Source organism: Colobus angolensis, unplaced genomic scaffold (assembly GCF_000951035.1).
Source record: "Colobus angolensis palliatus isolate OR3802 unplaced genomic scaffold, Cang.pa_1.0 Scaffold19, whole genome shotgun sequence".
In the NCBI taxonomy this organism is placed as follows: Eukaryota; Metazoa; Chordata; class Mammalia; order Primates; family Cercopithecidae; genus Colobus; species Colobus angolensis.
In genome coordinates, this window is record NW_012115043.1 from 7,861,170 (window position 1) to 7,885,449 (window position 24,280).

The 24,280-nt window shown below is 38.9% G+C and overlaps 1 protein-coding gene across 1 annotated transcript in view; it reads left to right on the forward strand.

The window, feature by feature from the left end:
• Window positions 1–24,280, forward strand: part of HERC1 (HECT and RLD domain containing E3 ubiquitin protein ligase family member 1) — a 248,445-nt gene that overhangs the window by 91,194 nt on the left and 132,971 nt on the right. The window contains exons 10-18 of the mRNA XM_011940429.1: window positions 1,427–1,571; window positions 1,679–1,850; window positions 3,671–3,805; window positions 4,421–4,586; window positions 16,214–16,339; window positions 17,929–18,150; window positions 21,971–22,123; window positions 22,252–22,384; window positions 23,741–23,932. Coding sequence (XP_011795819.1) covers window positions 1,427–1,571; window positions 1,679–1,850; window positions 3,671–3,805; window positions 4,421–4,586; window positions 16,214–16,339; window positions 17,929–18,150; window positions 21,971–22,123; window positions 22,252–22,384; window positions 23,741–23,932 — 1,444 coding nt within the window. The remainder of the gene's footprint in view (window positions 1–1,426; window positions 1,572–1,678; window positions 1,851–3,670; window positions 3,806–4,420; window positions 4,587–16,213; window positions 16,340–17,928; window positions 18,151–21,970; window positions 22,124–22,251; window positions 22,385–23,740; window positions 23,933–24,280) is intronic.

The following is a 24,280-nucleotide window of genomic DNA, read 5'->3' on the forward strand; positions in this document are numbered from 1 at the left end:
AAAAAAAAAAAAAAGAAAAGGTACAGTAAAAATACTGGCATCAAAGCTCTATTAGATATTACGGGACCACTGTTGTATAATGTGGTCTGTTATTGACCAAATGGTACATGACTGTGTATTATACTTCGTGAGTAATTGAGGAAAATTTTCTGTGATGATTTTGATTATACATTATTTCATTGTCCTTATCTTTAGTTCCTAACATCTCCTAAAATATGCCTTATGTACTGGAATTTTATTGTATTCTATACTTAAGTTATCTGGAAACAAGTACAAATATATGTTCTTATTTTGTTTTAAAGTCAGGGTCTCACTCTGTTGCTCAGGCTAGAGTACAGTGGCACAAACATGGCTCACTGCAGCCTTGACCTCCTGGGCTCAAGAGATTCTCCCCGCCCAGGCTCCCGAGTAGCTGGGACCACAGGTCTGTGCCACAGTGCTTGGGCAATTTTTAAAATTTTTGTGGAGATAGGGTCTTGCCACTTGTCCAGGCTGGTGTTGAACTCCTGAGCTCAGGTGATCCTCTTGCCTTAGCCTCCCAAAGTGCTGGGATTACAGGCTTGAGCCACTACACCTGTACAGTGCTCTTTATTTTTAATGGAAGTGGTTTAATCTGTCAGCAGCAGTCTTTCCTAAAATAATTGCAAGACAAAGACAAATTCTCAAATTTGGTGGCATAAAGATAACAGTCTATATAATCTTACCAAAATCTATTGAAGATAAAAAAATCATTCAGATTGCTGATTGTTTTGATTTTGTTGATTTCGGGTTGCCACATTGGCAGTCACTCACCTATTTGTCTTGCCAAAGACAAAATTTTTTCCCCCCACGTACCCTTTCCCCAAGGATCTTAAATCAGTTAGTGCTTATTTTGGTATTGATTAGTCAAAAATGAAGATGATAAAGGGGAAGTATCTTGCTACTGCTTCACATGACCCTCTTTGTGAGTGATAATTATTGTAACAATGAGGTGAGGTATTTCTAAAACTAAATAATAAACATCAGTTTTGTGATTTATATAATCCATTTTATATGATCATACCTTGTTCTGATCTTAAATCTCACCAGAATAGTGAGAAACACATAAAGGAGAAGTTTTCAGACAGTATTTTCAAAGCTGGTAAGATGGGGCAAATATAACAAATTGCAAGCCAATTAGTAGTTTAGCAGACCCTCTCTGAAGACCTTTCTGTTTTTTCTATGACCAATTATTTTTATTTTCAGATCAGCTGTTTGCCTATACAGTGAACACCTAAAGGTAGCATGATAAATTGCTATAACAGTCTTTAAAATGATCAAAATGATTTTAACATCAGAAAGTTCTATCAAACCATGCTTTAGTTTCATAGATTTTATTTATCCCTAAACAAGCCAACAATCTAATCATCTCAGGAAGTTATGTGTAGTGTATTTCTGTTTTTTTCAGGTCTATGCTTGGGGCTGCGGAGCTTGTCTAGGTTGTGGTTCTTCAGAAGCTACTGCTTTGAGACCCAAGCTTATTGAAGAACTGGCTGCCACAAGAATAGTTGATGTTTCTATTGGAGACAGTCATTGTTTGGCTCTTTCTCATGGTAAAGTCATTTGTTTTTAGGGAAATAGTATTAACTGTTGTCTTGTGAAATACATTACATTTGAATTTGGCTTTTCTTTTATGTAATACTTTATATTTTGTTTTTAGATAATGAAGTTTATGCCTGGGGCAATAATTCAATGGGGCAATGTGGTCAGGGAAATTCCACAGGTCCTATTACTAAACCAAAGAAAGTCAGTGGCTTAGATGGCATAGCTATTCAGCAGATTTCAGCTGGAACATCACATAGTCTAGCCTGGACTGCTCTTCCTAGGGACAGGTAAGAGTGCTTATGTTTAAAAATTCTTGTGTGTTTTAACACGAGACACCAATAGAAAGTACAAACACTAATAAAAACAGAAATAATTGTGCTTTGTTCATAAAATACTCTTATAGACATATATAGTGTTGCTTTTTCTCTATCATAGAAATGACATTAGATTTCTTTTGATTTGAATGTTGAGGTTAGACATGTTTCAGAAACAAGAAGTCATACCCAGTATTGAAGACATTGTCTTTTAAACATTTTGAATTCTCTCTCCTCTCTACATGCTGATTTAAAAAAATTGAATGGCTGCATATCAAGAGGAACTTAAAATACTCAAAATCAGAACTAGGCTTTATTGATTTAATGTTTAACCGCAGCGCTCTTTATCTGGTTGCTTTTTGAAATTTTTTTTTTTGAAAAAAAAAATTGTCATACTTTTAAATCAAGGAGGTTACTTTTTGCAGAACCTTAGCTTTTTCCTAAAGTGCTAACTGTGTGTGTTTAGTCAGTCAGGTAGGTAAGTTTTAGTCACTATTAGGAGATTGAATTTTAAAGAATGTTTGGGTTATTTCAGGTATTTTCAGATACACATGGGCTAATCTATAGCTTAGAATGTATTTTATTTGCATTCTATGCCTTTGACTCAAAGGGTTTTTAAATGATATTCTAACCAATTAAAAGTATTTATCGATAGTTATTCCTCTAACGCAAAAGTCAAAATAAATAAGTTGAATATAAATAATTGGCTGTTAGCATTAAATATCCAACTTCCCACTTCATACGTGGAGAGTTGGGTCCCAAGATCTTAAAAGTATTCACAAGAAATTTCAGGATTTTGTCTTTTAATAGATTTCAGTATATCACTCTATAGAGTCAGGATATTTTTCTTAATATGAAGTATACATCTTCTGGACTCTTAGAACCAGAGGGGCTTTAGTAGATCATGTGACTCAGCCCTCTGCTTTCAGGTGAGTGGATATCCAAACCTTCCAAAACAGGTGGTGGTTGTATATTTTCTTCTTAAAGATGGCAAATTCTTGGTTTTCCATAGTCACTAAAACGAAAGGTTGTATCACTTTCATAATCAATAATGTCTTCTTTGTATCTTGTTGAAGTCATTCAGCTTTAATATATATATGTACTTTTTGGGGTTTTTTTTTTTTTTTTTTGAGATGAGTCTCGCTCTGTCGCCCAGGCTGGAGTGCAGTGGCCAGATCTCAGCTCACTGCAAGCTCCGCCTCCCAGGTTTACACCATTCTCCTGCCTCAGCCTCCTGAGTAGCTGGGACTACAGGCGCCCGCCACCTCACCCGGCTAGCTTTTTGTATTTTTTAGTAGAGACAGGGTTTCACCGTGTTCGCCAGGATGGTCTCGATCTCCTGACCTCGTGATCTGCCCATCTTGGCCTCCCAAAGTGCTGGGATTACAGGCTTGAGCCACCGCGCCCGGCCATATATATGTACTTTTTGAGATGGATTCTGACTCTGTCGCTCAGGCTGGAGTGCAGTGGTACAATCTCTGCTTACTGCGTTGTTTGCTTCCCAAGTTCAAGCAATTCCCCTGCCTTAGCCTCCCAGGTAGCTGGGACTACAGGCATACACCACCATGCCCGACTAATTTTTATATTTTTAGTAGAGATGGGATTTCACCATGTTGGCCAGGCTGGTCCTGAACTCCTCACCTCAGGTGATCTGCATTCCTTGGCCTCCCAAAGTGCTGAGATTACAGGCATGAGCCACCATGCCTGGCCAGTATATGTTTTAATTTTTGTTTTTGATTATGGATAAAAATGTCATTTTAAGACTTTTATTATTTTCTTATGTGTCCTTCTAGACAAGTTGTTGCTTGGCACCGACCTTATTGTGTAGATCTTGAAGAGAGTACCTTCTCACACCTGCGTTCTTTTCTTGAGAGATACTGTGATAAAATAAACAGTGAGATTCCCCCACTCCCTTTTCCTTCATCAAGGTATGTTATATGTATGTTTTGTATGTGTGTGCATGTGTATATATTATTCCTTTTGAGTTTTGACTTACTGTTCTTTCTTGTTTGTTTTCCCAAATTATGTGGAACGTTTTTATAATCTAGAAAAGAGCTAAACTTAGTTACTTATTGATAATAACTTCTAGGAAAAAGTTACTCATAATTTCACAAATCATGTTTTAAAAATTACTGTTGTTCGTGACTTGAAAATTTTTTTTTTTTTTGAGACAGAGTCTTGCTCTGTCGCCCAGGCTGGAGTGCAGCAGCATGATCTCAGTTCACTGCAACCTTTGCCTCCCAGGTTCAAGCGATTCTCTTTCCTCAGCCTCCTGAGTAGGTGGGATTACAGGCACCTGCCATGACGCCGAGCTAATTTTTGTATTTTTAGTAGAGACGGGGTTTTACCACGTTGGCCAGGCTGGTCTCAAACTCCTGACCTCAGGTGATTAACCCACCTCGGCCTCCCAAAGTGCTGGGATTACAGGCTTGAGCCACTGCACCTGGCCAGCAAAATTTTTGAAGAGAAAAAAATGTTACCCAAACTGGATAGCACATGCACTTTTATGTTCCAAAAATTCATAGAAGTTTATTTGGTTTCAGAGAACACCACAGTTTTCTCAAGCTGTGCCTGAAGCTACTTTCAAATCACCTTGCTCTTGCCCTTGCGGGAGGGGTAGCTACCAGCATTCTCGGGAGGCAGGCAGGTCCACTTCGAAATTTGCTCTTCAGACTGATGGACTCAACTGTCCCAGATGAAATCCAAGAGGTAAGAGAATAGGACTTGTGAATCTATCTCAAATCACATCTTTCTCTGAGATTTTAGCTATACAATATATTCAACTGTACATTGAACAATTTCAATTGGATGTTGTTTCTCTTACTCCTCTTTTCTTGGTGAGAGTATTTTGGTTAACTCATCCTTTGAGACAAAGGTCAGATGCCATCTCTAAGAAACTTTTTATTCCTGCCCTCCCACCAGATTTGGTTTTTCTTGTGTATGTTCTCATTACATCACATTGTATTCTAGTTGCTTCTTTATAAACATGTCACTCTTTTTTCACCAGAAGATGAGTTCCTGAGGGCAGGGAGCTAGTGCATGGCTTGGTCAGTAGTAGTAACTGAATAAGTGGGCTGGGTCATCTACTAGAACTGTAACCAGAGCTAAGGAGAGAAAGGTTAGGTTAAGGAGGAAGAAGTGGCCTAGAATAGAATACTGATTATAAATAAGGAGAGTATAGTTTGGAAAAGAATATTTAGTATTATAATACAATATTAAATTTGGGGGAAACTTAAAAATAAATATTTGTAATACAAAATACAGAAAATAAATAAACTCTTTTGGCAGGTAATAATAGAAAGTACAGTAATTTTTAAACCAGTGCACTCCTAAATTATCAATGGATCAAATAAAGAAATTACAAGATAAATTTTAAAATACTTAAGATTACTGAAAACAAAAACTTAACATACCAAAACTCATGAAATGCAGTTAAAGCTGTGCTTGAAGGAAAATTTATAGCTTATAAACATCTATATTTTTAAAAAAAGAAATATATCGAATCAGTAGTTTAACCTTCTACCTTAAGAAATTAGAAAAAGAAGAGCCAACTCAACCCAAAGCAAGTAGAAAGAAGGAACTAATGTAGATTAGAATAGATTAGAGTGAAATTTAAAAAATAAAGAATAGAAAAACAGTTGAGGAGATCAAGGAGACTAAATGTTCGTTCTTTGAAAAGACAAAATCAACAAACCTCTGGCTGGACTAACCAAGAAAAAACAGGGAGGACTTAAATTACTCAAATCAGGAATGAAAGATGAGATATTACTACTGACCTTACAGAAATCAAAAGGGAAATTGAGAGGCAGAGCAAGATGGTGGAATAGAAGACTCCACTGATCATTCCCCCTGCCAAGGGCACCAGTTTAACAACTCTACACAGAAAAAAGCACCTTCATGAGAACCAAAAATCAGGTGAGCACTTACACTACCTAGTTTTAACTTCATATTGCTGAAAGAGGCACTGAAGAGATAGAGAAAACAGTCCTGAATTGGCAGTGCCACTCCTCCCCCTGCAGCAGTGGCAGTATGGTGCAGAGAGTGTCTCTGGGTGCTGGGGGAGGGAGAACACAGCAATTGTGAGGCATTGAACTCAGTGCTATCCTGTTAGAGAAGAAAGGAAAACTGGACCAAACTCAGCTGACACCGGTCCACAGAGGGAGCATCTAAACCAACCCTAGCCAGAGGGGAATTGCTGATCTCAGTGGTCTAAATTTGAATTCCTGCAAGATTCACCACTGAGGGCTATAATGCTGTGTGTCTCCAAGTAAACTTGAAAGGCATCCTAGGCCAAAAGGACTGCAACTCTTAGGCGAGTTCTAGTGCTGAACTGATACCAGAGACAGTGGATACAGGGGCACGTGACATACTGAGACACCAGCTGGGGTAACCAAGGGAGTGCTGGCTCACCCCCTACCACCCCGACCCCAACACCAGGCTACACAGCTCATGGCTCCAAAAGAGACCCCTTTCTTCCACTTGAGAGGGAAGACTGGGCAGGACTTTGTCTTGCGTCTTAGATACCACTGGATCACAGCAGGATAGGGGACCAGTCAGAGTCACAAGGCTCCCCGTTCCAGGTGCCAGCTCTCAGATGACATTTCTAGACATACCCTGGGCCAGAAGGGAACCCACTGCCTTGAAGAAAAGGACTCAGTACTGGCAACATGCATCACCTGCTAACTTAAGAGCCCCTGGGCTGTGAATAACCAGCATTGATACCCAGCTACTATGTCAAGGGCTTTGGGTGAGGCTCTGAGACTTTCTGGCTTCAGGTACCAGCACAGGCACGGAGGGATAGAGTACCAGATACACTCCTGGGATCCCTGATTCCAGAACTTGATTCTTAGATGGCATTTCTAGACCTGCCCTGGACTACAGGGGAACCCACTGCCCTGAAAGGTGAGTCCCGGGCCAGGCAGTATTCACCATAAGCTAACTTAAGAATCCCTGGGCCTTAAGCTTAAGGGAACATTGATGCTTGTCTGGCAATACTCCTTATGGCCTTGGGTGGTGGTAGCTATGGGGTGAGGCTTGTCTAGCTTTGGAAAGGGGAGGCACGAATGAAAAAGACTGTGTTTTGTGGTTTGAGTGTCAGCTCAGCCATAGTACAATAGAATACTGGGTAGACCTCTAAGGTTTTTGACTCTAGTCCCTGACTCCCAGATGGCACCTCTAGACCCACCTGAGGCTTGGGAGACCTCGCTCCCCTGAAGGAAAGGACACGGCCTTGCTGGCTTTGCCACTGGCTGTTTGTGGAACCACAGAGCCTTGAGCAAACATAGGCAATAGCCAGGGAGTGCTTACGGCAAGTCTTGGGTGAGACCCAGTGCTGTGCTGGTGCTTTGCTGGATTCAGGTCCGACCCAGTGTAGTCGTAGTGGTGGTAGCCGCAGGGGTGCTTGTGTCACTTCACCCCCAGCTTTAGGTGGCTGAGGAGAGACAGAGAGAGACACTGAGACTAATTTGGGAGAAAGTAAGGGAAGAGAACAAGAGTCTCTGCCTGATAATCCAGAGAATTCTCCCAGATCTTGTCCAAGACCATCAAGGTGGTACCACTACGAGGCTGCAAGAACCACAATGTTACTAAAGCAGGTACGGTTTAGATCACAACACCCAAGTCCTTTAAAATACCTGGAAAGCCCAAGATATATCTGGAAAGCCCAAGAAGGATGGGTACAGATAAGCCCAGACAGTGAAGACTACAATAAATACCTAACTCTTCAATATCTACTAGCATCCACACCATCCATGACCTAACCAAATGAACTAAATATGGCACCAGGGACCAATCCTGGAGAAACAGATTTGTGACCTTTCAGACAGAAAATTCAAAATATTTGTGTTGAGGAGAGTCAAAGAAATTCAAGATAGCACTGAGAAGGAATACAGAATCCTATCAGATAAATTTAGCAGAGATTAAAATAATTTGAAAGAATCAAGTAGAAATTCTGGAGCTGATAAATGCAGTTGGCATTTCAAAGAATGCCTCAGAGTCCTTTAATACCGGAATTGATGACAGAAGAAATAATTAGCGAGCTTGAAGACAGGCTATTTGAAAATACACAGTCAGGCTGGGTGCGGTGGCTCACGTCTGTAATCCCAGCACTTTGGGAGGCCAAGGTGGGCGGATCACAAGGTCAAGAGATAGATACCTTCCTAGCCAACATGGTGAAACCCCATCTCTACTAAAAATAAAAAAAATTTAGCTGGATGTGGTGGTGCGTGTCTGGAGTCCCAGCTATTTGGGAGGCTGAGGCAGGAGCATCGCTTGAACCTGGGAGGTGGATGTTTCAGTGAGTCGAGATTGCACCACTGCCCTCCAGCCTGGCTACAGTCTGACATTCCATCTCAAAAAAGAAAAAAAAAAAAAAGAAAAGAAAATACACAGAGGAGATTAAAAAAAAAAAAACAAAGCTATAAAAAAGGATGAAGCACACCTACAGGATCTAGAAAATAGTCTCAAAAGGGCAAGTCTAAGAATTATTGGCCTTAAAGAAAAGTCTCATGAAGAAAAGCCCAGGACCAAATGGGTTCACTTGTGAATTCCACAAAATATTCAAAGAAGGATTAACACTAGTTCTTCACAAACTCTTCCAGAATGTAGAAGAGGAGCTAATACTTCCCAACTATATTCTGTGAGGCCAGTATTACCCTAATAGTGGACCAAGACATTGCAAGAGAAGAAAAACTGTAGACCTGCTATTAAAGGACTCTGATGCATTCTTCAGTATCCATTTTGAAGATATACGTAAAAATTCTCGACAAACTACTAACAAACCAAATCCAGCAACTTACCTAAAAGATTGTGCACCATGACCAAATGGGATGTATCCCATTTTCAAAGTATGAAAATCAGTCACTATAATACACCATATTAATAGAAAAATGAACAAAAACAATGTGATTATCTGGATGCTGAAAAAGCATCTGACAAAGTTCAACATCCTTTCATGATAAAAATATTCAACACACTAGGAATAGAAGGGAACGTTCTTAACCTGATAAAGGGCATCTATGAAAAAGTTATAGTTGATATCATATTCAATGGAGAAAGACTGAAAACCTTCCCCCTAAGATCAGGAATAAAATAAAGATTTCCACTCTTGCCATTTCTGTTCTAGCTGGGACAGTTATATAAGAAAATGAAATAAAAGTCATGTAGATTGAAAAGGAAGTTGTAAAACTGTTCTTGTTTGCAAATGACATGATTTTGTGTGTAGAAAATCCTAAGGAACACACATACACTCATACACAACTATTAGGGGTAGTAAAAGAGTTCAGCAGAGCTTCAGGGTAAAAGATAAATTTACAAAAATTGTTTCTATACAACAATGCACAATCAAAAAATGAAATTAAGGAAACAAGTTTATGTACAAAAGCATCAAAAAGAATAGGATACTTAGAAATACATTTAACAAAAGAAGTGTAAGACTTATACACTGAAAGAATGAAACATTATTGAAAGAAATTGAAGACCGAAAAAAATGGTAACACACCTTATGTTTATGGATTGCAAGACTTAATATTGTGAAGATATCAATACTTTGCAAATTGGTTCACAGATTCAGTGCCATCACTCTCAAAATTCCAGCTGGCTTTGTTTGGCAGAAATTGATAAGCTGATCTTAAAATCATACAGAAATTCAAGGATCCAGAGTAGCCAAAACAGTCTTGAAAAAGAAGAGTAAAGTTAGAAGACTCACACTTTCCAACTTCAAAACATACTACTTTATAGTTATAGTAATAAAAATAGAGTGGCTGTGTCGGAAGGATAGATATATAGATCACTGGAATAGAATTAAGAGTCCAGAAATAAACTCATACATCTGTGGCTTATTGATTTTCTACAACAGTGCCAAAACAATTTCATGAGAGAATAGTGTCTCATGGTACTCGGACAACTGTATACCCTCATGTAAAAGAATGAAGTTGGCCCCTTACATCACATACAAAAAAATTAACTCAAAATGGATTAAAGACCTAAATATAAGAGCTACAACTGTAAAACTTACAAAAGAAAACATAGGACCAGGTGCAGTGGTACACGCCTGCAATCCCAGCACTTTGGAAAGCCAAGGCAGGTGGATCACCTGAGGCCAGGAGTTCAAGACCAGCCTAACATGGTGAAACCCTGTATCTACTAAATACAAAAAATTAGCCGGGCATAGTGGAGGGTGCCTGTAATCCCAGCTGAGGCAGGAGAATTGCTTGAACCCAGGAGGTGGAGGTTGCAGTGAGCTGAGATCACACCATTGCACTCCAGCCTGGGAGACGAGAATGAAACTCTGTCTCAAAAAAAAAAAAAAAAAAAAAAAAAAGATGGGCCGGGTGCGGTGGCTCACGCCTGTAATCCTAGCACTGTGGGAGGCTGAGTGGGTGGATCACGAGGTCAGGAGTTTGAGACCAGCCTGGCCAACATGGTGAAACCCCGTCTCTACTAAAAATACAAAAGTTAGCTGGGCATGGAGGGGTGCGCCTGTAATCCCAGCTACTTGGGAGGCTGGGGTAGGAGAATCGCTTGAACCTGGGAGGCTGAGGTTGCCGTGAGTGGAGATTGCACCACTGCACTCCAGCCTGGCGACAGGGCAAGACTCCATCTCACAAAAAACAAAGAAAAAGAAAAAAATAAAAAACATAGATGTAAATCTTTATCACCTTGGATTAGGCAATGGTTTCTTGGCTGTGACATCAAAAGCACAAACAACCAAAGGAAAAATAAATTGGACATCATCAAAATTAAAAACATTTCTGCTTCAAAGGATACTTTCAAGAAAAGATAGCACACAGAATGGGAGAGATACTTCTAAGTCATATATCTGATGAGGTTCTAGTTTCTAGAATATATAAAGAATTGTTACACCTCAACAATAAAAAAGACAGATACCCCAGTTTTAAAAATGAACAAAGAATCTGAGTAGACATATCTCTAGAGAAGAGATACAAATAGCCAGTAAACACATGAAAAAATGTTCAACATCATTAATTATTAGGGAAATACAAATCAAACCCATATTGAGATACCACTTCACACCCAGTAAGTGACAGTAATCGAAAAGGCTGACTAATAGCAAGCATTGGAGGAGGTAGAGAAATTAGAGCCTTCATGCATTGCATGAGAATGTAAAATGATAACTGCTGCTTTGGAAAACAGGCAGTTCCTTAGATTAAACATAGAGTTGCGGTATGATCCAGCAGCTCCACTACTAGGTCTGTACCCAGAAACATTGAAAACATATCTCCACACAAAAACTTGTACATGAATGTTCATAGCAGCATTATTTATAATAGTCAAAAGGTGAAAACAACACAAATGTCTGTCAACTGATAAACAAATGAACAGAATTAGGTATATTCATACAATGTAATATTATTCAGCCATAAAAATGAATGAAGTAGTGATACATACTACAACCTAACTAAACCTTCTAAATATGCTAAGTGGCTGGCCACAGTGGCCCACGCCTGTAATCTGCACACTTTGGGCAGCGAAGGCAGGCAGATCACTCGAGTCCGGGAGTTCGAGACCAGCCTGGCCAACATGGTGAAACCCTGTCTCTACTAAAAATACAAAAATTAGTTGGGTGTGGTGGCACATGCCTATAGTCCCAGATACTTGGGAGGCTGAGGCACGAGGATTGCTTGAAACCAGGAGGCAGAGGTTGCAGTGAGCTGAGATCACACCACTGCATGCTAGCCTGGGCAACAGAGTGAGACTTTCTCATTAAAAAAAAAAAAATTGGTTTTTTGCTAAGTGAAGAAGCCAGACACAAAGGGCCATATATTGTATAACTCCATTTATTTATTTGTTTGTTTGTGTGTTTGACAGAGTCTTGCTCTGTTGCCCAAGCTGGAGTGCAATGGCTTGATCTCAGCTCACTACAACCTCTACCTCCTGAGTTCAAGCAATTCTCCTGCCTCACCTCCTGAGTAGCTGGGACTTCAGGTGCACAGCACCATGCCCAGCTAGTTTTTGTATTTTTAATAGAGACAGGGTTTCACCATGTTGGCCAGGCTGGTCTTGAACTCCTGACCTCAGGTGATCTGCCTGCCTCGGCCTCCCAAAGTGCTTAGATTAGAGGCATGAGCCACCGTGCCCGGCCTGTATAACTCCATTTATATGAAATGTGTAGAATAAACAAATCCATAGCAATAGAATATATGTTAGTGGGCTGGGTGCAGTGGTTCATGCCTGTAATCCCAGCACTTTGGGATGCCGAGGAGGGTAGATCACTTGAGATAAGTAGTTTGAGACCAGCCTGGCCAACATGGTAAAACCTGTCTCTACTAAAAATACAAAAATCAGCCCAACTTTGTGGTGCGTGCTTGTAGTCCCAGCCACTGGGGAGGCTGAGGCAGGAGAATCGCCTGAACCTTTGAGGTGGAGGTTGCAGTGAGCCGAGATCACGCCATTGCACTCCAGCCTGGGTGACAGAACGAGATTCCATCTCAAAAAAAAAAAAAGTATGTTAGTGGTTGTTGGAGGTCTTGAGCAGATATAGGGAATGACTGGTAATGGGCACAGGGCTTTTTTTTTTTTTTTTGGTAGTAATGAAGATATTCTAAAATGGAATAGTGGTGATGGTTGCACAACTCTGAATAGACGAAAAACCATTGAATTTTATACTTTTAAGAGGTGAATTCTGTGGCATGTGGATTATATGTCAATTTTAAAAAAAACAATAAACTGACTTTTCAAGTAGAGGGACATGTGCCCTGAAATGGGGTTGGAGGAATATTATCCTGGTGGTGAGTAGGAACTGTGATGATTTAATATTTATCAGAAATGGGGTAGTGTAAGATTTTGAGAAGGATAAAAGTACTAGAATAAAATAAGGAAAAGTAAAGTTAAAAAATTATATTTTGGATTATCTTTTTATTCTTTGGGTCTTTTTGACAGCCGTTCCATCTTAGAAGAGTACTTGGAGATGGATTCTTCCAGGATGTTATACACAGACTGTTTCTGTTTACAGCTATTTGTGTTCCTCTTTTCTTATTTCCAAAACTTCTAGTAATTTATCTATTTGCAGTAACCACATTGCTGCTGTTTCTTGTATGCTTTCCCACCATTTTCCTTTGACCCTGAGTTTTCTTTTTTTAAAAAAATGTTTCATTTGAACTACCTGTAGACTTAAGAAAATATTGCATAAATAATAGTTTTCGTATGTCTCTCACCCAGCTTCCCATTATGTGAATGTCTTACATAACCATTATATAATTATCAAAACAAAGAAATTAGTATTGGTTTAATACTATTAAGTAAACACCTTATTAGAGATTTTATCAATTTTCTACTAATGTCCTTGTTTTGTTGGAGGATCCCATATTGCTTTTAATTGTTACTTCTCTTCTGTAACAATTTAGTGTCCTGCAACAATTCCTCAGTCTTTCCTTGTCTTTCATGAGCTTGACATTTCATGAGTATTTAATTATTTTATTGAATATCTGTCATTTTTTCATGATTGGATTGAGTTATGTATTTTGGGCAAGGATACCACAGAAATCATGTGTCCTTGATATATTATTACATGAGTTTAATGATGTCCATAAATCTTGTTACTGACAATGTCAGCCTCAATCACATGGTTAAGGTGGTTTCTGCTGGGTTTCTTCATCCATCAGTAGCTTCTGAGAGAGAATTGATAGAAAATACATTAAATGAAAATATGCTCACACTTAAATAGTTTGACAATTGAATATCTTCATGAATGGTTTAGGCATAAAATTCTAAATTGGAAATCATTTTTCCATAAGACTGTGAAGTCATTGCTTCATTGTCTTCTAGTTTTCAATGGTATTACTTAGAAAATCAGTGAGCTTCAAATTTTTGATCCTTTGTATGGAAATCTGTTTTTCTCTCTAGATGCTATATAGCAAGTTCTTCTTGTCCTTTGTGTTCTCACATTTCAAAATGATATGAACTGATGTGGGGAAAGTCATAGCCTTCGATATTAAAAAATTATCTTGGCCAGGAACGGTGGCTCATGCCTGTAATCCCAGCACTTTTGGCGGCCAAGGTGGGCGGATCACTTGAGACCAGGAAATGAAGATCAGCTGGCCAATATGCAAAACCCCTTCTCTATTAAAAAATACAAAAAAAAAAAAAAAATCTGGAAATGTTTTGTTGATTGCCTCTTCATTGTTTTCTGTGTTCTTTCTTTCTCTCTGCAACTCCTTATTGGGATACTTGACCTCCTGAGCCAGTCCTCTTAATTTTCTTGTGTTTTCCTTCCTGTTTTCCATCTTTTTCCCCCCTCTATTTTATAAGAAATTTAATTCTGTGTTGTAGCCCTTCTATTGAGATTTTTCTCTTTCTTTTTAATTTATAAGAGCTCTTCATTCTCGAAGTGTTCCTTTCTTAATAGCCTTCCATTCTGACTTACACTTTTTGAAGATACTAATTTTTGTTCTTGTTTCTCCCTGTGTACTTTCTTTGTTTAATTAGACCATTTCTGTTAGTTTTAGTCTCTTTCATAATAAAGGCTTTCCTCAAATTTCTAATAACCTTTGGCTTCCCAATAATGGGTAAGAGTGTGATGCTGTCGCTGGGCGTGGTGGCTCATGCCTCTAATCCCAGCACTTTGGCAGGCTGAGGTGGGCAGATCACCTGGGGTCAAGAGTTCAAGACCAGCCTGGCCAGCATGGTAAAACCCCGTCTCTACTAAAACTACAAAAATTACCTGGGCATGGTGGCGCATGTCTGTAATCCCAACTACTTGGGAGGTTGAGGCAGGAAAATTGCTTGAACCCCAGAGGTGGAGGTTGCCGTGAGCCGAGATCGTGCCACTGCATTCCAGCCTGGGTGGCAAGAGCAAGACTCCATCTCAAAAAAAAAGAAGTGTGATGCTGAAAGGCTGATTGATGCTGAAAGTACTCTACACAGGGATGAGGTTTATCAAATTTATTGTAGATTGATATGGCTGGGCTGTATTTTAGGGGAAGGTAACATTTCATGCCTGTCACTTAAAGTCTTTTCTACTGGGCTAGTGAGATTCTTCAAAGGAAGGCTCTTCTAAGCTACTGCCAGAAGGTATAAACCTGAGTGACAATCATCTGGTGGGGAAAAAGAGTTTAGGAGTCTCAATATTCAGAATGAACACTTTGTCTTAAAATCACCCAATTTTAGTTTGGTGTTCCTGCCTTCAACTGTGCCTGTTATCTTAACCAGTTTTCAACCAATCATGTTTTGAGCTCTTCCTTTGTTCCCTCTTGCAGAAGTGTATGAGCCTCTAGGAATTCTACAGTATAAATCAAAGTGTTGTTTGGTTTTTCTTATTTTTGACTTAGGGTGTAGCCATTTCAGATCTTTTAAGTCAGTTACCCTTAATCTGTTCCTTTCTGTTTCCGAAATTTTGATGCTGATTTTCCTTTTCCATTTTGGGGAGGGGAGTCTTTTTGAATTATCTGCCCAACCCTTGCCCATTGTTTTAGATGGCCTTTTGGAAACAGAATATGTGCACTCAGTTCTTAATCCTTAGTCACCTTTGTTGAATATCCACAGCTAAAATTTGATTTTACTTTGATTTTAGCTTTATTTTAGTTTGAGTAGAGTAACCTGAGAAAGTCATTAAAGATTTGTTCTGTTCTTGACTGTGTTAGAGGACGCATGCTTTTTGATGGAAGGGTTATTCTTCTTGTGTACTTGAATTTTTCAATCATTATAGTAATTCAGAGAATTATTAATAGAACATTGACTTATAGAAAAATGGAGTATTCGAACTTACAGGCACTATGGATTTTATCTAGTTCAACACTGTTTTTACTGATAAAGAAGCCATGACCCAAAGAAGTTATGAGGCCTAAGATAATGCAGCTACTGGACCTTTGTCTAGCCAGGTCCTACTAATTCTGTAATTCTTAAATGCCTAATCCTCAGGGAGATCTTCCATGAGCCCATAGGCCATGTGAATTGCCATGTTTGTGTGTTCAGGCAAGTTCCTGCACCCTTTTACTTTCCCTGTGTGACTCCTTTCACATTTATACTTTCTTGCTCAGGGTCTTTCTTTCCCATTAGACTGTAGGCTCTTGAAAGCAGAGATGTTGTCTGTCTTACTCATTTCTGCACCCGAATCACTTTGCACGGAGCCTTACCAGGCTGAATGCTATAGAATCAACACTAAATATTTGTTGGTTGATGATTAGTTATTTAGTGGCAAATCCAAAATATTTATTCATAGCTTTCTTAAAGGCATCTGAAGGAGAACTTACGTGCTTTCTTTTTTATCATGCCATCTTTTTTAGACTTAACATGATCCTAATAGTGAATTCACTTTAAGTGTGTTTTTATTAAAAACTAAGAACCAGGCCGATCAGTACACTTTTCTCTCTTGATTTTAGGTGGTAATTGAAACTTTGTCAGTGGGAGCAACCATGCTGTTACCTCCATTACGAGAACGGATGGAATTACTTCATTCTCTTTTACCTCAAGGTCCTGATAGATGGGAAAGCTTATCTAAAGGACAGGTAGGCCTTTGCTTACTATGTAAGTAAACCAGCAGTATCATAAAAATTTGGACTGAGAAGAAAATAAAACTAATCAATTGCCATGTGTTCATGGAGCATAAGTACTTGATGGGCCTAGTAAATCCTGGTTATTTAATGTTTTATGCTGGAAGAATTCCCAGGTGTCTAACAACCTTAGGTGAAGCAAGTGATAATTTATTAAGTTATTTGGGGCTAATTATTAGAATAAGGACTAATTTTTCCAGTGTTTCTTATGGTACTAAGCCAGACACTGTGGTTTATTTGTAGTATGCTGAGTTGAAATCAAGTGCGTGTGCTGCTATTGGTTCCATGCTGAGAACTTTGTCTGAAATTGTTTGTATAAAGAGTATAGGTGACCATTAGGAAAAAGTATTTGATGATATGAGTATACTTATTTTTTCCATTTTTATTTTATGTACCTTAAAATAGTACCTTTTGCTCAACCAAGTAGAAGTTACCAGATTCAGAGATACAGATTTTAGGAAAAAAAATTGGTACTTATTTGCAATAAAATATTTATTGATACTTTTCCTTCTTTTTAAATCTTTTTCAGAGACAGTCTTGCTCTGTCACCCATGCTGGAGTAGGGTGGTGCAATCATGGCTCACTCTAACCTTGAACTCCTGGAGCTCAAGGGATCCTACTGCTTTTTCCTCTGGAGTAGCTAAGACTGCTGGCATGTGCCAGCACACCTGGCTAATTTTTTTATTCTTATTTTTATAGCTGTGGGGTCTTGCTGTATTTCCCAGGCTGTTCTTGAACTCCTGGCCTCAAATGATCCTCCTGCTTTGGCTTCCCAAAGTGCTGGGATTATAGGCATGAGATCACTGTGCCTGGCCCACAGATTTTTTTTTTTTTTTTTTTTTTTTTGAGACAGGGTTTTTGCTCTGTCATCCAGGCTGGAGTGCAGTGGCATGATCACGGCTTACTGTAGGCTCAACCTCCTGGGCTCAAGCGATTCTCCCACCTCAGTCTTCTGAGTAGCTGAAACTACAGGTGTGCACCACCACGCTCAGCTAATTTTTGTATTTTTTGTAGAGGGGGTTTCACTATGTTGCCCATGCTGATCTTGAATTCCTGGACTCAAGTGGATCTGCCTGCCTTGGCTTCCTAAAGTGCTGTGATTACAGGCATGAGCCACTGCGCCCAGCCTACAGATGATTTTTAATGAGTATTTTGCATTAGTTTAGATTTCAAGTGATTTATTTTAAATATTAGAATAAGTAGTTGTCATTGGTAATGTCACGCTGTAGAATCGTGTCATACTATTTATTGGCATTTCGTACTCCTCTCTACTTATAGTACTAAAATATTATGCATAGTATGCTTTGTTAGCTTAGAGATTTAGGTATTATAATGAAGACTAAAATAAAAACCTGTAAGTTGTATTTTCCTAAATCCTGTTTCCTAAATGGGATTAATTTGGATAGTTTTTATAATTACATACTTCCTGAAGATGATTGTTTAATAAGATATTAAGTGGATTAGTGTAGTTTTTTTCTGGGATCCTTTTGTTTTATTTTCTAAAACAAATGTTAGTTACTTGTTCATATTTTATTGTTCTTTAGAGAATGCAGCTGGATATCATTCTGACAAGTTTGCAAGATCATACCCACGTAGCCTCCCTACTTGGCTATAGTTCACCCTCTGATGCAACTGACCTATCTTCTGTGTGTACTGGCTACGGAAATCTGTCAGATCAACCTTATGGCACTCAGAGCTGCCATCCAGATACCCACCTGGCTGAAATTTTGATGAAGACCCTCTTAAGAAATTTAGGATTTTATACAGTAAGTTGTTCTTTAATTGCAGTAAAAGAAGAATAAAGGGGTAGGGATCTCTTTAGTCAAGGTAATTTGACATTTAAACACCTTTGGTAGAAATTAAACTCTAGACCCCTCTCCCCCAAGGGGAAAAACATGTCAGGTTTTCTGAAATATTGTGGGGACCAAATAACATGTAATTGAGAAGTCCAAAGGGATTTATTTTAGAATTTTACCAGATTTTTCTGATATTGTAGAATAATAAACAGAATAAAAGAGTCAAGAACATTTTTAGAGAGAAGAATAATGAGCAAGGCATTAACCTTGCCAGACATAATCTTATAATGAAACAATGTACTTGGTACTGAATGAGAATAGGTTGGTCAGTAGGGTAGAGGACAGTGGACCTTATAGCTTTCCCTGTATTAGGATGCCATTAATTCTAAATCTCTAGTGTTTCTTAAATTCATCTTTTTTTCCTGCCATTTCTTTGAGTTCTAAGCCAGATCTTTATGATTCAGTGCTAATGGTGTTACAGCTATTGTCACTATTGCTGGTCTCTTCTCAGCATCTCACTGCTGGAATAACTTTGTATTAAATAGCTTCTTTATATTAAAGAATACAACTTCTTTGTATTAAATTAAAACTCCTTCAGGCCAGGTGCAGTGGCTTATGCCTGTAATCTCAGCACTTTGGGAGGCCGAGTTGGGTGGATCACCTGAGGTCAGGAGTTTGAGATCAGCCTGGCCAATATGGTGAAACCCCGTCTCTACCAAAAATGCAAAAATTAGCCAGGCATGGTAGCTGGCACCTATAATCCCAGCCACTCAGGAGGCTGAGGTGGGAGAGTTGCTTGAACCCGGGAGGCAGAGGCTGCAGTGAGCTGAGATCGTGCCATTGCACTCCAGCCTGGGTGACAGAGCGAGACCCTGTCTCAAAACAATAATAACAACAACAACAACAACAGCAACACCCTTCAGACCCTTCGTCATTGGCTCATACACTGTTCTTATCTGAGCTCATCCTTTTCCAGAATTGTACATTGTACACCTATTTCCTGTTGTTTTTCTCTACCAATCTGTGATGTAAGACTTGACTATTCTAGGAAACCTTGCCCAAATAACCCCATCTAGCTAGAGATGTGTATAACTACACATCTCTGTACTCATCAGCACTTACAGGATCAGAGTGTACTGTGCAACTTAACTTTGAATTGTTTGTATATCAATTCATGTTGTTTCCTATGCCTCTTCAGGGCTTGGTCTATGTACTCTTTTTCTTCCAATACAAGTCTTAGCGCTCTGTCCCACCCACATTAAAAGGTTAATCACTAAGTCAGAGTGAAAATTCTTCCTACAAAATTCTTTTCTTTTAGGTTTAAGAATGCAAATTTAATCTGATGTTAAGGAGTAATGGCTGCAAATGGATAAGAACAATGTTGTGTATATAGCCGTTTGTTAATGACCAAAACTTTTGCCCAAAGTTACAGGGAATGTTAGAACAAAGTTGTAAGGAATATTAGGGCTGAGGCAGATTTATATATTATATGGAAATGGAAATAAAATACTAACTGCTTTTGGGTTGAAATAATAAATTAATGTCTCTTTCTGATGTGATTTAAACCAAATTTGTTCTAAGATTTTAAAATAACAGTACTAATTAACAACTTATAGCAAGGGCCCTACAGTTTTCCCATATTCTGTCTTGTATATTGTATACATAGACCAAATTTTCTGCCTAAAGGTGTTCAGCACATGATTATTTACAGGAAATAAAGTTGGAAATAGCAGAAATATCTAAAAATAGAGGAGTGGTTAAGTAATTTATGGTATATGTGTTCAACGGAATATTATATTTTATATATACATGGTTTATGAAAATGGGTTATGATTCCATTGGAAAAGAGCATATTAAAAATAGAATATGCAGTACAATATTATGGAAAATATTTTAAAAGGACAAAATCAGGAAAGAAATACACCAAAAAATATTATAGTAGCAGCCATTTTATTTGAGTGGTTGTTTAAATGGTGCTTTTAACTTCTTTTTTTTTTTTTGAGATGGCGTCTTGCTCTGTCGCCCAGACTGGAGTGTGCAGTGGCGCCATCTCGGCTCACTGCAAGCTCCGCCTCCCGGGTTCACGCCATTCTCCTGCCTCAGCCTCCGGAGTAGCTGGGACTACAGGCGCCTGCCACTATGCCCGGCTAATTTTTTGTGTTTTTAGTAGAGACTAAAACTGCATTAGCCAGGATGGTGTCGATCTCCTGACCTCGTGATCCGCCCACCTCGGCCTCCCAAAGTTCTGGGAATAGGCGTGAGTCACTGCACCCGGCCTCTTTTAACTTTTTAAAATAAGAGTTTTGATATTTTCTAAATATACTAAGCATCTCTTTTTAAAACATATTTTTAACTTGAAGTAATTTAAAACTCACGAGGAGTTACAGGAATCATTCAAAGAATTCCCCTGTGCTCTTCAGCCAAATTTGTTTTCTCTCTCTAAATCATTTGAGAGTAAATTGCAGATGGCTGGCTGCCTCTAAGTATTTAAGCATATATTAAGTATGTATTTTTAAAAAACCAGGACATTTTCTTACGTAACAACAGAATAATTATTGAATTCAGAAAATTTAACATTGATACAGAACTGTTACTTAATATTTACATTTCTACAGTTGCCCCAATAATGTCCTTTATAGCAGTTTCTGACCCCAGCCCTTCCCCTTCATGATCTGGTGCAGAATCACACATTATATTTAGTTGTCATATCTCTTTTTTAATTTTAATTTTAATTTTATTAGAGACAGGCTTTCTGTTGCCCAGGCTGGAGTACAGTGGCACCATCATAGCTCACTACAGCTTCGAACTCCTGGGCTCAAGTGGTCCTCCCACCTCAGCCTCTCAAGTAGCTGGGACTAGAGGTGTGCACCACCATGCTCCGCTAATCAAAAACAAACAAACAAAAAACATTTGTAGAGATGAAGTCTTGCTGTGTTGCCCACGCTGGTTTTGAACTCCTGGCCTCAGGCAGTCTTTCCACCTCGGCCTCCCAGAGTGTTGGGACTATAGGTGTGAGCTACCGTACCCAGCTGCTTTTATTTTTTTTAATGGGAAAAAATAGAAGTAGCTTGATGAATTTTACCATCTAATAGCTAGTATCGTAAGGATTATAGCAAATATTTAAAAATTGGTAATAGGAGAAAGGATATAATGCTTTTGTTTTGTTTTGTTTTGTTTGAGACAGAGTCTCATTCTGTCACCTAGGCTGGAATGCAGTGGCGCGATCTCCGCTCACTGCAAGTTCTGCCTCCCGGGTTCACGCCGTCTTCCTGCCTCAACCTCCCAAGTAGCTGGTACTACAGATGCCTGCCACCACCCATGCCGCCCGGCTAATTTTTTGTATTTTTAGTAGAGATGGGGTTTCACCGTGGTCTCGATCTCCTGACCTCGTGATCTGCCCACCTTGGCCTCCCAAAGTGCTGGGATTACAGGTGTGAGCTCCTGCGCCCGGCCCTTTTTTTTTTTTGGAGACATAGTTTCACTCTTGTCCAGGCTGGAGTGCGATGGTGCGATCTTGGCTCCCTGCAACCTCTGCCTCCTGCACCCGCCACCATGCCCACCTGATTTTTGTATTTTTAGTAGAAACTGGGGTTTCATCATGTTGGCCAGGCTGGTCTCAACTTCCTGACTACAGGTGATCTGCCTGCCTCAGACTCCCAAAGTGCTAGATTACAGGCATGAGCCACTGCACCTGGCCCATATAATGCTGCTTAAATCAGATTTATGGTAGGTTGTTATTTTTAATTTCAAGTACTTCAAATATAAACTTCCTTTGTGTGTGTCATTTTAGGATCAAGCATTTGGAGAGCTAGAAAAGAATAGTGATAAATTTCTACTTGGAACATCATCATCAGAAAACAGTCAGCCTGCTCATCTTCATGAACTGCTATGTTCACTGCAGAAACAGCTGCTGGCATTTTGCCATATCAATAACATTAGTGAGGTATGTGATTATTTGTCTTTTATGGTGATCTATCAGGGACCTTGAAACTCAGATATTTGGATAGGCCATGATATTTTTGTATGTTGAATCTTTCAAAGTAGTAATTTAGGAACTTTTTTTCTCCTTAGAACTCAAGCAGTGTGGCATTGCTTCATAAACATCTTCAGCTTTTGTTGCCTCATGCCACAGATATTTATTCACGTTCTGCAAATTTGCTCAAAGAAAGTCCTTGGAATGGCAGTGTTGGAGAAAAATTAAGAGGTGAGTTTGGTATTTCATTTCAAATTTAATCAGTCATTAAGAAGCAAGAATACTTGCCTTTCCAAAGTCTTAAGAGGGCCAGAAGCCTCTGGCTGGAATAGGAACAGTCTTGAATCTCCTTTCTATTGAAGATTCCTTTAGTCTTGGTTTGACTGATCTTGAAAAGAGTCTACTTGGCATGACAGAGGCCTAATTTAAAGGCACTGGATGATATAAACTCAAAAAGATTAATTTTAAATGGCATAAAGTAAGATTTTTTAATCTGCTCTTTTTTTTTTTTTTTTTTAAGCCTGTTGTTTCTTTACCTTTCTCTTCAGCATTTACCATTTTTTCACTTTCCTTCTTGAAATTCTTTGGGCTTCTGGGTAGTCACAGTCCTTTTTTCTCCTTCCTCTGACTCCTCTTTTTCAGCGGGTTCCTGTAGGCTCCTCTTCCTTGGACATGCCCTCTAATGTTGAGGATCCTCTGAATTTTGCCTTCAATCCTCTTTCCTCCCCCAATGGTCTTATCTAGTCTCAATGTCTTTGACAGCCATGTATATATTAATGACTCCTGTATTTCCATCTAGCTGAGAACATGTTTCCTGAGTCCTAGAGCCGTTCTTTAATTGCATCCTGGGTGTCTTTTCTTTGTTATCCAAAAGACAACCAAAATTTAATGTTTATCTAAAACCAGCCACCTCTGAAGTTCCCCCACTTAAAAAAGAATGAAAGGAACAAGCTGTGAAACTGAAACCACTCCTCATTAGATACCTCCATTTGGCTGTTCCACAGCAACTAAAATATGTTCTAACTGAGCTCATTTCTGAATGGCCCTCTCTGCCCTGATATACAATGAAATATTGAAACAAAATTGATTTAAAACCAATATGGATTATAAAAACACATGCTTTAAGGTGATCTCGATTTTTTAAAAAGTAAATTTAGTTTAAAAAATATGAAAACATTCCCTCACTAGCAGATAAGCACCAAGAGGACAGGAAGTTTTGACTGCTTTGCTCATAGCTGTGTCCCTTTCACCTAGAACTGTGCCTGGTATGTCAGTAAATATTTCTTGAGTAAATTATAAAATGAAGATAAATTAACGAATGAGAAATTCATAATGCATTTTAAGGAAAACATTTATAATCCTTTGAATTTGTTGGTATGGAAGATGCATATGCTTTGCTATAAAGTGTTTGTTGGTGTACTTTCTGAAAGTGAATAAACACTGATACTGCATTAGCTACCAGGTAGGTGTTCAACAGAGAATTATTGAATGAGTCTACTCTAGTTCCAGGCTAAAATAATATTTCTTAGGTTCCTTTTTTAAAGTTCATTTGAAACGATTGTCCCATGTTTAATTTCTTTCCCTTAGATGTGATATACGTCTCAGCTGCTGGCAGTATGCTCTGCCAGATTGTTAACTCCCTGCTGTTACTCCCTGTGTCAGTGGCTCGGCCTTTATTGAGTTACCTCCTCGACTTGTTGCCACCTCTTGATTGTCTTAATAGACTCCTGCCAGCTGCTGATCTTTTAGAAGACCAGGAGTTACAGTGGCCTCTTCATGGTAAGTAAAGACAATAAAAGAGCAAATAATGCCCTTGACAAAAGTTGTTCCTGTTGCACACATCACTGTGTTTTTGCACTGGAGTCTATCTATCCCAAGGCTATCAAAGGAATTTCATCACTGAAATCTTAAAAACTTTTCAAGTTTAAGTAAGGCCTCTTATTTTATTGGAAAAAATCCTGGACTGGTGCATAAAAGGAAAAGCGTTGGGGTTAGAAAGATGACCTTGAGGGCCTATCTTATTTTAACATTATACAGTTCAGTGATCAAGTGTCAAGTTTACAACCATATCAGGATGTTGATTAGGCTTTATATGGAGTTTTTCCAGGTTTATTCTTTTTTTTTTTT